The sequence below is a fragment of the Chlamydotis macqueenii genome, chromosome 26, assembly GCF_036417535.1.
Source record: "Chlamydotis macqueenii isolate bChlMac1 chromosome 26, bChlMac1.mat, whole genome shotgun sequence".
In the NCBI taxonomy this organism is placed as follows: Eukaryota; Metazoa; Chordata; class Aves; order Otidiformes; family Otididae; genus Chlamydotis; species Chlamydotis macqueenii.
This window is the reverse complement of record NC_141581.1, coordinates 2907266-2919662: the sequence shown is the minus strand read 5'-3', so window position 1 is coordinate 2919662 and position 12397 is coordinate 2907266. Positions and strand designations below refer to the sequence as shown.

Below are 12397 nucleotides of genomic sequence, written 5' to 3'. Positions count from 1 at the left end.
ACCCATTGCAGGGCTCCCAGAGCACCCCAAGGTTCCTCCACCTGCCAGGGCGGCCCCCTAGCGCTGTTCGCAGGGGCCCTGCTCTCTCACACTCCTTCCCAAGGCCTCTGCTGCTTCTCTGAGCCCCTTTCCCCCCCTGCTGGCCCTCTCAGGGCCTCTCATTGCAAAGCCTGCTGAGATCCCTCTCGTGCCCCATCACACTCTGACACGTCCCGGGGCCCCTCTGGTTCCCTCACAACGCTGCTCCATCCTTCTTTGCATCCCCAAGCAGACTTTTTCACCTCTACCCCACCACAGATGTCTCCGAGTCCGTCTGTACTCTTCTCCCAGCGTCCAAAAACCTCCTCGTGCCGCTCTGGCATCCTTCGAGGCCCCTCACAATCTGGTCTCTGCCCTGCCTGGGATCCCTGTTCTGGCCTTTGGGCCACCCTCAGGATCACTGTGCTGCTGCCTGGGGGCACAAAGTCGAGTTTGGGACGGCAGAACAGTAGACTGCCGGTTCTGAAGACAGGAAGAGGCCCTCTGAGGCTCCGATCTCGGTGCAAGGTGACACTCAGCGAGAACTGGAAATCGCTGCTGAAACTTACGGGGGGAAAAGAAAGGAGGAAAGATGGGGAGAGGCTGTTTAGTAGGGCCTGTTGCGATAGGACGAGAGGTAATGGTTTTAAAATAGAGGGGGGTAGATTTAGATTAGAAATTAGGAAAAAATTTTTTACGATGCGAGTTATAGAACACTGGAACAGGTTGCCCAGAGAGGTGGTGGATGCCCCATCCCTGGAAACGTTCAAGGCCAGGCTGGATGAGGCTCTGAGCAACCTGATCTGGTTGGGGATGTCCCTGCTCCTTGCAGGGGGGTTGGACTGGATGGGCTTTGAAGGTCCCTTCCAACCCTAACCATTCTATGAAAACGCCAGAGAACCAGACGCGCCCGCCGCAGGCCGAGAGCCCGCCGCCGCCCCAGGCGCTCGAGCAGAAGCGGGCGGCGGTAGACGCGCATGCGTACCTGCCCCCGCCGTCCCGGCGTGCCCCGCGCGCAGCCGGGAGGGGGCGGGCTCTCCTCACACAAAGGCGCAGCGCTGGGAAAATGGCGGCGGCGACGGCGGTAGCGGCGGCGACGGAAAACGCCGGCGGCAAAATGGAGGAGCCGGCGGCGGCCGCGGCGGCGACGGTGGCGGCTCCGCCACCACCACCTAACGGGGCAGGCAGTGCTGGGGATGCGCCACCTAAGAGGTAGGGTGGTCGCTGCGTGGGCTGCGCTACCGCCCGGGCCTGCCGCGCCGCACGCGGCCTTCCCGCGCCGCGGGCCCGGCCTGAGCCGGGACTGGGGCTCCCGCTACGGGGAACTGGGGCCGCTCTTCGCCCCCAGGCTCGTCTCAGCAACCCGGGCGAGGCCTCCCCGCTGCGGCGCGAAGGCTGGCGGGCGAGGAGCCACCCCAGAAAGGCGCATCCGGGAGCTCCCGCCGTCGGGAGTGGCAGGGAAGGAGCCGATCCCTCGTCCTGGCGCAGGCCCCGGTGTACGGCGGCCAGCGAAATCCTGGAGATTTTTACCTCTCCCGTTTAGGAAATGTTTCTGCTGGGCCTTAATGGATAACTTAAAGTCTTTCTTAGAGATATAGGCCGTGTCAGTGGGATGAGTGTTGATGTTCTAAGTTAATTACTTTTTATTCTATCAATAGCAGGTTATAACAGCTAAACTGCTTTCGGGCAGTCAGCTCTCGTACTGCTGTTGTAGCTTAGAGTACAGTGTGCTCTGTTTCACAATTTACATGTGGAGTGGATTAGGAACAAGAGAGACGAATGCCTCGGGAGTGAGAGCTCGAGGGTGATGGCTGGCACTAAGTAAGGGTTGTGTGTCAACAGAATGTTACAGAAATTAAAAAAAAAATCTGCAGGGGTTACACTTCTAGGTCTGTAAATGTGGGCATGATAAACAGAAAAAGTTTGAACTGCTTGTCACTTATATTAATGCTAACCTAATTTTGGAAAATGTTGTAGTTGGCAAAGCTTTTTTTAATACCAAATCCATGGAATAGAGAACACATTTTCTTCAGTTGATTTTTGGCCCCAGGTCTTAAATGCTGTGGAAATAAGCGTCAGCATTTTGAACCTTGTGTTCTGTGAGTAATGTTTCAGGCTGGAGGTCAGGTTTGTCTATCTGCTGTTCCTGAGGTATATTACGTAGTTTTGTGTCAGTCAGGCTGCCGGTTCCTGCAGGCGTGTTGCATATCTGTAGTCTGACCCAGAGCTGACGGATCTGAATAAGACGCCAGCTTGGTGGTCTGCAGTTAATTGGAGATAATACAGGTATGGTGAGGTGATGGCCATGTATCTCAATCTGAAAAACTGCTCTCATCTGTCTCTACTGCCTGCCTTTGTGGATTGCGTTTCACCAGGAAGGTAGTCAGCTTTCCAAGTGTCATTTTTGGAGGGAAAAAAAATGTCTATATATGTTATTTTACAACAAAAAATAGTTAAACTATGCTTATGGCAACTGAAAAAATACTGACATACGCAACGCGCTCTGTCTTCTTGCTGCCAGGCAGAAGTAGGCGTGCCTGTTCAGAAGCAAAGGCAGTCCTGATCCCAGAGATACACTGACATGTGGCATGGTAGCCAGGGCTAGGGAAGGATCTTCTCTTCATCTCCTCCCTTCCTCATGTTGGGTAGTTGGTACGTGGAGGACGTTCATGTCTTAGATTCTGTTTACCCTCAAAGCTTGCTCTTGGCGACCGTAGCACAGCCTGCAACTCTAGGTAATGTGTAATCAGTAATTTTATCTTTATATGAGGAGAGTTTTTATTCCTGGAAGTATCAGTAAAGATGTGTACTCTGCTCTGTCCTTGAGGAGGGGCAAAGGAGGATCTGGCTGTACTGGATTTTGATTCTTGTTAGGCGTAGTGATTTCTGGTACACTTGTTGGGTGTAGGTGGCATGTTTAAGAACTCTGGCGGAGCAATGTGCATAACAGTCCGTTTCTTTGGAGGAAAGGAGAGCTTCTCTTTCAGTTCCTCCTTTTATGCACATCACAAACAGGATTTTTCTTTGGTCCTGATAAAGCATTTCAGTTCTGTAACCCAAGGAAAAGAATCAGAGTAGATGAAATGCCTTCTGAAAATAACTACTTAAATGCGTTATTTTCCGTAGATCTTGTGTTAGCTGTGATGTAAATGGTACTTATTGGGATGGGCAAAGCTGTTGTGGGAATTTCATCTCACCTGCCCTTCCAACTTGGGGATACTCACAAGCATGGTGTATTTTGGAGGTGATGTAGGGCTCATTCCTTCCTGCTGCTTGTTAAAAGAAGCCCTAAATGCTCAGTTGTTTTCGTACTTGTTAACCACATCTTTTAGGAGATCTCTGTGGACCTGTGCCTGCCTATGCTTGTCCTGTTGGTGTCTGAAATCCTGGGGAAAACAAACAAACAAACAAAAAAAACCTAAAAAACCCAATCAACCAAAAAAAAAAAACCCCACCAGAAAAACTTTGCAACTGAAGTAGTTTCCTTGACATTTCCTTTGACCTGACTGGATTTTGTTTTGCTGAATATGATAGGATTATGTTCTAAGTTAATGTTAACGGCAGATACTGTGACCTGTCTGAATTCTTTACAGATATATCAAAGCTGGAGGTGTTTTTAAGCTGACTTGGAAGCCTTAAATGCAGGATTGCAAAAAAAATGTCTGCCTCATACCTCAGTACTTCGAAGCATGTTATACGGCAGTTCAGCCCAGGGGGAACGTAAATAGTTCCAGTTTGAGAAATAACCATAAAAAACTGGGTGTAGCTTTTAACACGAGCACTAAATTTTGTGTTACTTCTAACACCTTAACTTCTGTTCAGCTGAAGAAGGATTGTCCTATTTTGAATCTATTTTTGGGTTTTTAATTACTTCATTACTCAAGAAGCTTTAAAAAAGTTCAGTGAGGAAAAATCTAAAAGTGTCACTTTCTGGTGAAATAAATATTGTACATAACTAAACCCACTTACTTTTATGGATGTCTTTTTCAGCGTGTTACATGCAGAACCTATGTTTCTTTTGACCTGAAGTGATACATGGTGGCCATACTTAGAGCCAAATTAAGTTTGCAGTTATGACTGTATCCATAAAATACAATACTTTTTTTGTGCTTGCTTGTAACATATCCTTGTGGCTGAAAAACTGTAGGCTGCTGTGCAATAAAAATGGGGAACCCACTCGAATATAAAACTTCATAGACATCTGCGTACTTGTTTTATTTTTTTATATTTTTTTTCCCCTCCCTGCAAACTGTTCTGTCTGTTCAGTGATTGAAATGGTTCTAAAGGAATGGACAGTGTTGGTGCAGAACTGTGTTCACATCAGAGCCAGAATTTCTGACCTGGCTTGGACTTTGCAGAGCTACACAGGTCTTAAGTTGAGCAAAAGCTCAGTGTATGGACAGATAAGTTTCAGAAACTTTGTCAGCTTTCCTGACTAATATGTTCTCATTAATTCTTTCTAAAGAGTTGTTTCTGCAGCTTCTCAACCAGGACAAAGTGAACAAGGAGATTACTTCCTTAATTAATCCAATTAATGTCATGTTGAGGCTGAAGTATTTAATTCTCTTTTTTAAAATACTGTTATTCAGTGGCATTTGTGTCCTTTTAAGACCTGATGGTCATCTAGGTTGGTTGAGAAATAGTCTTTGTTTCTGATATTTTAATTTTTGACCTATTAGAGCTGGTGTTCTGAAATAATTAAAAGAACTGTCCAATACCTTTGGTGGAATGCACAGAGGGTTTGAATTTGTGTTGTCCAAAACCTATATTAATTGCAGGAGAAAAAAAAAGGGGTTTTAGGTAAGACTTGTGGACCTGAGTGTTTAGTTAGATACAGGATTATTTTGTTAAAATTCTTCTAGTGTAAGACTACACATATATGGTGGATATTATTTGACTTAAAGATGCTTAAATAGTATAGTGTGCTAAGGAGAAAATAAATAGGGTGGAAAATAAATAGGTCTGGAGCACCACGAGGAGATGGGGCTGGGTCGACTTTAAATAGATCCAGCTTGTGAAATCAGAAACTTTTTGGTTACATTGGATAAAAGTGGGAGAAAATGGTGGGTCTTCATGATGTGAGTTATGTGCTATTAGGAAACTTCTGTTACAATACACTACGTGGCACTGGTACTGTGGTTGAAAGGTGTACAGTTTTGCAAATAAGGTAACTGGATGAAACTTTGCAAATTTTGATTTATTTTTAAAATTGTAACAAGTTATGTTCCGAGAAGTGGTATGACATCGATCAAATGCTAGAGTAGTTAATGTGTGTGATTATCTTTCTTTGTTTGCAGCGAAGGTGAACGACCAAGCCAAAATGAAAAAAGAAAAGAGAAAAGTGTCAAAAGAGGAGGAAATCGCTTTGAGCCATATGCTAATCCTGCTAAAAGATACCGAGCTTTTATTACAAATATTCCATTTGATGTGAAATGGCAGTCTCTGAAAGACCTGGTCAAAGAGAAAGGTAATGTACAATTCAGGTGGCCAAGTGATGTCTGTCATCTTACTTGTGGCTGACTTTGTAAACTTAAGAGTTGAAGTTCTAAGCGGACGTAGTGATGTGAGATTTGTAAAAGGTCTTCTTGAAGGAAGCCTTTTTGGGTGTTGCACAACGCCTGCTCCCTGGCAGCCTTCCAGATGAATAGTTCCTTTGTAGGCATGTTGGCATGTAGCTAATAGTGCTTCATCGGAGACTTATATTTTTCATAAGAGGGAAAAATTAGGCTTTTATCAGATTTTAGCCTTGACATGCAACAAAACTTTCTGAAGCATTTTTCTGTCTTTTGGGTAATAAAGGTAGTTATTTACTGCTGATCTGGTGTATGTGTATGTAGCTGTGTCCCCAGACTTTGTAGTGAGTTGTGCTTAGATAAAGAGCCATACTGCCATTTGATAGCAGTAAAATGTATTTAAGGGTGACCTGCAAAAAACAGAAAAATCAGGTTTGTGCTCTGACACGTGCTGCAACACAGGGCTCTGGAAATCATGGTCATGGTGTTTCCCCCTTCCCCACTTCTGTTTAACTGTCCCATGTGAATGGGAGCTGCCTTAGTTTGTTGACCTTGGCACCTTCATCTCTTGGCGAAGATGGAGAAATTGAGTTGACTACTCTCAGGTGGTGACAAGTCTACATGTAGTGTTATTTCTTTAAGCTGATGCCAAACTTCCTAGTTTTCAAGACACCTTGGAGATGCAGCGGAGTGGCAGGAAAATACTTGGCTTCTCCATCATTAAAATGTCTCAAAACATGTTACTCTTAACTAATGCAACCATTCTTCTTGTGGGTCACTTCTAAAATACATCGCATCCGTCATAAATGTCTTGCAAAATAGTGATCAGTGTTCAGTTGTGTTTCACCTAGGTAAGGAGCGATAGTTAATGTGTTCACAAGGTGTGGCCTAAAGAATGGGAAAACAAAGTTCCACAGGGCTTTAAAATGTTTGTCTTTGGAGGCAAAACAGAACTGAGTCAACGTAACAATCTTCAGGACTATAAGCCATGGGAAACTTCCATAATTAGAGGCTGTGAAATGTTCATGCTTGAGATTCAGCAGTGGTTTTCTGTAATATGAAGAATCACAGTCTGAAAGACTGCTTTAACAGGCCCTAATTATAAATGGTCCCTTGCCTTAAGTGGTGCTTTCACTTTGCTATACAAGGTACATTGGTTAATAGGAGTATCTGTATGTGTAGATGTCTTATTTTAAGTACTATGTTGAATTCCGTTCCAAGTGTCTTGTGGTTTCTCTCCAGTTCACGTGGATGGAAAAGTCCGGTGTGAGATTGTTTCCTGCCTTGCTGTTCAGCTGCTCATTCCAGCAGATACTCCTAGGGGAACATTGAAACTCTTCATTCTGTCTGCAGGGCTTGTTACGCTAAACATTGAGAGGCATTGTTCTTGGTTTTTGGGACTGCTTGTAAAATACAACAGTTTAGATTTGCTGCGTAGTTGCAATTCATTCTAATTAGTCACTGACTTCTACCAAATTGGTGCTCTTGTGCTGTGCTTGAACTTGCTCAATCTGTACTTCTTGATACAAGGTATAGTAGTTCCAAGAACCAGGAATGTGACCGTGGAAAAACCTAAATGTTAGAATTCTTGGTTTGTAAGTGTAAGAAATACAGGCCAAATGTTCAAGGTTTTGGGAGCATGTGAAACAGATCCGTACACAAAGGGTAAACATAGGTGTTTCATGACTGCTCTGTCGCTTGGCAGTTGTGAAGACTTAAGCTGTTAGCAGCGATGGCATAGCAGGTTGCTGAACGTAGGAGGAGTTCACCTCAATTGGCTGTTTTGCGTCAGTAAGTATGGTTTAGGAGACATGAGTTTTGAGGTCTGCTCATATTTCTGCAACCTGGTTTCTTCAGATGTGTACATCTGAAGTCTTCTAAAGGTGACATCTCTCTCAAGCGTAATGCCTTGGTTCAGTCATTTCAGTGTATTTGTTGGTGAAACTCAATTACAGGTATGCAGTATGACATAGTTATTAATAAAATTTAAAAATGTTCTTGTTTGAAACTCCCTTGTTTTGGCTGACAAACACAAGGTTCTACTAAACGGATGTAATCAGCATTGGTAACTGGCAATTGGTGAATGGCTTCAGGAGAAGAATGAGGCAGCAGTTCTTCAGCATGTAAGTGGAGTCTAACTGTAAACATGATTGAATGCTAAATAGCTGTCTTAATCTGTTCCATGACAAATGGCTCTGTCTTAGGGAGAAAAATGGTAGTGCTTCATGGCAGCTGGCATAAGTGAGGTGATACCATATGATAAAAAAAACTTGTATTTGAATTTGGGATATTTATTGATTCCTTTAGGAAATACAGAATTTTGTATTTTAACCCTTTTTCCTGACCGGAGTAGCAAGATGGCATACAATACAAGTAGAAAGATTAACTGTAAAGTGAGGCAGTGGCTGTGTTCTGCTCTGTTGCAAAGCGGCTGCAGTCAAAGTCACGCTCCTGTCATGTTAGAAGGTTTCAGGACACCCCAGACACTATATTAGCATATAGTTGTACCCTTGTTTACATAAAGCAGAAAAGATGTGTGGAAAAGAAGCAACAAAACGGTCCTAGCTTAAACTTTCTGTGAAGAAGAGCAGCTGCTAAACTTCATGTGCTGCCTTCTTTCTTGCTCTATCTCCAGAAATTTTTAGAACCTTTGTGGCCTATTATACTCAGTCCCAGATGTTAGCTGAGCACTTTTTTCACTTCAGTACTAACAGCTGTTACTGCGGTACCTGAAGGCAGCTGTTGTTGAGAGTCCACTGGGTTTTGGTGCCCAAGATTCTGTCACAGTGCTTGCAGCTGAAGTTTTAGGTGGGCAAAGAGAAAAAGATGAATAAGCAGCGTGGAAGTGCTCTTCCACATCTGACTTGTTCCCCCTTACTTTCAGTAGATGCGCTAATGAGTTGCTCTATTTTTGTTAGCCTTAACCATCTCCTCAAGGAGGCACTGTCCTTCGTCAGTGGATATGAGGTTTTTCACTTCATCTTTCCTGCCTGGGCTGTTAGTCAAAATTCCCCGTTTTTTTTCCTGGCTTCTTTCATGCAAAAGTGAGATTTCCCTTTCCCTACTGTAAAAGAACAGATTGCAAACTCTTTGCTGTCTCTACTTTGGGAAGAATGTCTTTCTTCTCCCCTTTTAACTAAAGCTTTGTATGTGTATAAAGTATATTTCTCTTCTTTTTGCCTATGCCCTCCACGTAACTTTTTAGGGATTGCCTGTCATAGGCTCTAAACTGTTAATGAAGGAGAAGCTGTGACCAGTGCTGAAATGCCTCATATTGAAAATACTAGGCTTTTGATGGCAGGACCCTCTCGAATTGGTCACATTGCTTGTAGTTCTTCAGAAGATTATGGGACATCCATATAATTTTGATGTCTTGAGAGTCTTCATTCTCTATTTAGTATTTGCTTTTGACCCTCTAGGCCAAAGAAATAATTGTGATATAAAGCATTTACCCCCTTTTCGGTTTCTGTGCTTGTCCTCTTGCTGAGACTTGCCTCTCTGCACCTTTCACGCCTTTCAGTGCTTCTTGGTTTGTCGCTAACTATTGAAATCATATTACTCAACTTCAGAGTTGTAAAAGTTGACACCCACTTCTGAGTTTTTGTTATCCCAGTTACTTCCCAGATATGTCTTTAGGGCTAAGTGAATCCATCTGAGCCATGGCTCACGTCACCATATGAATGTATTTATCTGAGCTTCCTGAACAGCCGTTGGAGAATATCTGAATTCTGACAGGTTAACCTGGCTCAAACATCTTAATTTTCCTTGCAGTTAAACTTCTTTGGGAAGTGGATATAAAGTTTGAGGGGGAAAAACCTGATGGCTGTAATGATAAGTAACACTGCAGATTCCTTTGGTCTGTATTTCTAGTTATTGCAATGATTTCTGCCTTAATCTCTTGTTTTAAGAAACAGCAAGTTTCTGAACTTAAAGTGTGAGGTTTAAAAAAATAAATCAATCTGCTCTAAGTTAAGTCTTAAAGACACCATGGGGAAACATGTTTCTTAATTATATTTGCATTGACTTAGAGCTAGTATTTTCTGCAAGCTTTATCTCCCTTTGGAGGCTAGTCCAGTAATAAACTTCAGTTCTTTAAGTCAGTCTCTTGTACTTGAATGAAGTTTCTTCACTTGTGGATAACGGGTATGTTTCCTGATACAAGGCAACTGTTACCTAGCAGAAAGAAAATCCGCCTGGATCGCTGTGTGTTTCTTTCGCTCTCTGATGCAGGTTTAGTACATGGAGATCTGCTGTTGGTACTTTTCCATGACTTAATTGCCTATGCTCTGTTGTAGGCCACCCTTGTCTGCTATTGTGGCTTTATCCCCAGTGTCCGATCTTCTGATATACTGTGGTTTGGGATCTAGAAAAAAGCCAAATAAAATGTGACACAGCACAGGTTGTTTTCCTTTGCCAGCCTCAAACAATAGTCTCCTGGAAGAAGTGTAATGTGGAATTGTTTTACATGTCTTTCAGGTGAAGAAAATGCATTTTAATTGCAGTTGTTCTGTACTCTGGACTGGTGTCTTGGATACTGAGTGGTTGCACTATTTTTGTTGTTCCCCTCCCTTTCCTTTTTTTTTTAATTTGGCTATTCAGGAAGTTCAGATGTCCTTTGAAAGAAAACAGCTGCTTCAAGGTGTATATTTGGGTTTTATTTTAGGTGTCTGTAAGGCTTGAATGTGAAGCACTGAACAAAATTGGCACATTCTAGGTTTTTACAAGTGCCGAACAGTTGCTACTGTGATAGACTCCTGGAAATCTTGTGGTTCAGAGGTCAGAGATGTGTTAAAAGAGTAAACGTTAAATCATATTTAATATGTTATGTTCAAGCTTGGCAAACTTCTTCGGAAGTGTTTGTGTGAATCTGAAGTAAGAACTGTAGCTGAATTTGATCAGTGGTTGGGAGAAAAGAGCCTTCAGTCCAGGTGCTCAGTAATGGTATTAGGAGCAAAGTCACAGACTTCTAAACTCTGTGAAATGGAGTGGTTTTGTATTGTAGGTAATCTGGGAATTTGTTGTCTTACTGCATAAATTGTTGAATCACATTTGCATTCTTGATCAGAGTTTGGTTGGAGTCTGGCTGCTGCTGTTGAGATGGGTGGCTTCAGAATGTCTTGATAACGCAGAATATTTGGACTGGGTGCACAGCCGCTGCGTACCACCAAGGACTGGTCCAGGAGGGCTCTTTACAGTGCAGTCCCTTTCACTACACAGACTGTGGAAACCATTCCATGTATACTATGTGATCTCCTACTGTTCAGATTATATGATGGAATTCATTTTGTTCCGTTATATTGCAAGAAGTATTGTTTAGATAGTGAAGCTATGAATAGTAATTGAAAACTATTTGAAAACTCCAGTCTGCCCTGTCCCTTTCAAAGGGACTTGCTCATTAACCTCTACCAGTCTCAAACACTCTCTTCATAAAAAGATGAATGAATCAGACCTTGTTTATTCTGTCTAGCTAACTGTTCTTTGACTGGAATGCTGATATTGCTAGTTTATTTTTATTAAATAACAAATGGAGATTAAAAAATTAGCGATTTCATTAAGCATTCCTTTTCTTTTAGCTTCAAGAAAGACCTTTCAGGATGTTAATTTTGCATAATGACACTAGGTGTCCTATAAATGACTGGTCCCATGGGAGGTGAGGCTGAATGCCTCTTCCTCTCTGTCCCTTGCTAAGGGGTAGATGCTTGAATATGAGACTCCCGTTCCATCCTCAAAGTATGCTATCAGTATTCAGACTGGGTCTTGGTTTTCCACAAAGAGTGCTTTCCACCATTCAGATAATGCAACCTGGAGTCCTCTTACCTGAAACATAAAAACTAGGATTTTTAAAACCAGAAAGAAAAAGTAAAAAATGTTTTATTTGGAGATTCTTCTGTATGCCAGCCACTTCAAAGGCAGCAGCCATTTTGGTAGTTGTATTCTGGAGGTACATGATATGGTTATGTGGTCATAAAAGGCAATCCTAATCTCGTGAGGAAAGGTGCAGATGTAGTTTTCCAGTGCATTTTGCCTATTGCTGTAGATGGTTTTGTCTTGAGGACAAATACGGCAGACTGTTTAATACTACTTATTGAAGCTAAAAAACATGGATTTTATTGTGGCTTAACAAAGGGCTAAAATCTGCTGAAACAAATAGTAGGCAGTCAGCGATCTCTTGGTTCAATCTGACTCCCTTTTTGGAAGTTCGCCTTTAAATCCAGAGAAAAGCAAGTAACTTGAAGTTCTGGACTATGCAGACAAGATTGCACATTATGCAAACTGAAGGAAACTTGTTCTTGCAGACTTTCACATGGATTTGGATTGCCTCAAGTAATGAGTGGGTACTAAAGATCAAGGAAACTGATATTGTGGAAATAGCTGGCTTTTGAAGTGGAGGAAAATCAAGAACATGTTTAACTATTTTAGAATTTACTGCATACCTGTAATTGTCCAGTTTTGTGGTCTGGAGAACATGGAGTGTTTCTGGGCTTTCTTATAAGGCAGAGGCTCCATACACGGTTGTTGATTGTTCTAAATTCCCATTGTTTTCTTGGCTTTTCTCCCTTGGTATATGTGTCGTCTGGAATCTGATTTGTAGTTGGTGAGGTAACATACGTGGAGCTCTTAATGGACGCTGAAGGAAAGTCAAGGGTAAGTGTTTGAGAGATTTCTTCTGTGGATTTTCTACATGACAAATGTAACTGTACGGTGGCGTGGAACGAAACGAAGTCAGGAAGGTAGAGAGTGTCTATGCTTAGTGGCAATAACATAGGATTGCTTTAAAGCTTCTTTTGGGGTGGGGAGGAGGTGGGATGGGGCCTTGTAAACAGCGTTAGGGTGGTCTTCCACTGTGTTCAGTTCGCGTTGGCTGT

General features: G+C 42.7%; 1 protein-coding gene across 1 annotated transcript; it reads left to right on the top strand.

Annotated features, from left to right (window-relative positions):
• The first annotated feature begins 1050 nt into the window (after positions 1-1050).
• LOC147597523 (heterogeneous nuclear ribonucleoprotein M-like) lies at positions 1051-12279 on the top strand. Its single transcript, XM_086767539.1, has 3 exons — positions 1051-1230; positions 5316-5485; positions 12124-12279. The coding sequence occupies exons 1-3, from the start codon at positions 1085-1087 to the stop codon at positions 12186-12188; spliced, it is 381 nt and encodes a 126-aa protein (XP_086623665.1). The 5' UTR covers positions 1051-1084; the 3' UTR covers positions 12189-12279.
• The last annotated feature ends 118 nt before the right edge of the window (positions 12280-12397 follow it).

What these genes read in the sequence shown, in the direction of transcription:
- LOC147597523 (XM_086767539.1), top strand. Translation starts at nt 1,085, where the DNA reads ATGGCGGCGGCGACGGCGGTAGCGGCGGCGACGGAAAACGCCGGCGGC. An exon ending in GGGGATGCGCCACCTAAGAG is followed by an intron (nt 1,231 to 5,315) that starts GTAGGGTGGTCG and finishes CTTTGTTTGCAG; the next exon opens with CGAAGGTGAACGACCAAGCC. An exon ending in AGACCTGGTCAAAGAGAAAG is followed by an intron (nt 5,486 to 12,123) that starts GTAATGTACAAT and finishes TCTGATTTGTAG; the next exon opens with TTGGTGAGGTAACATACGTG.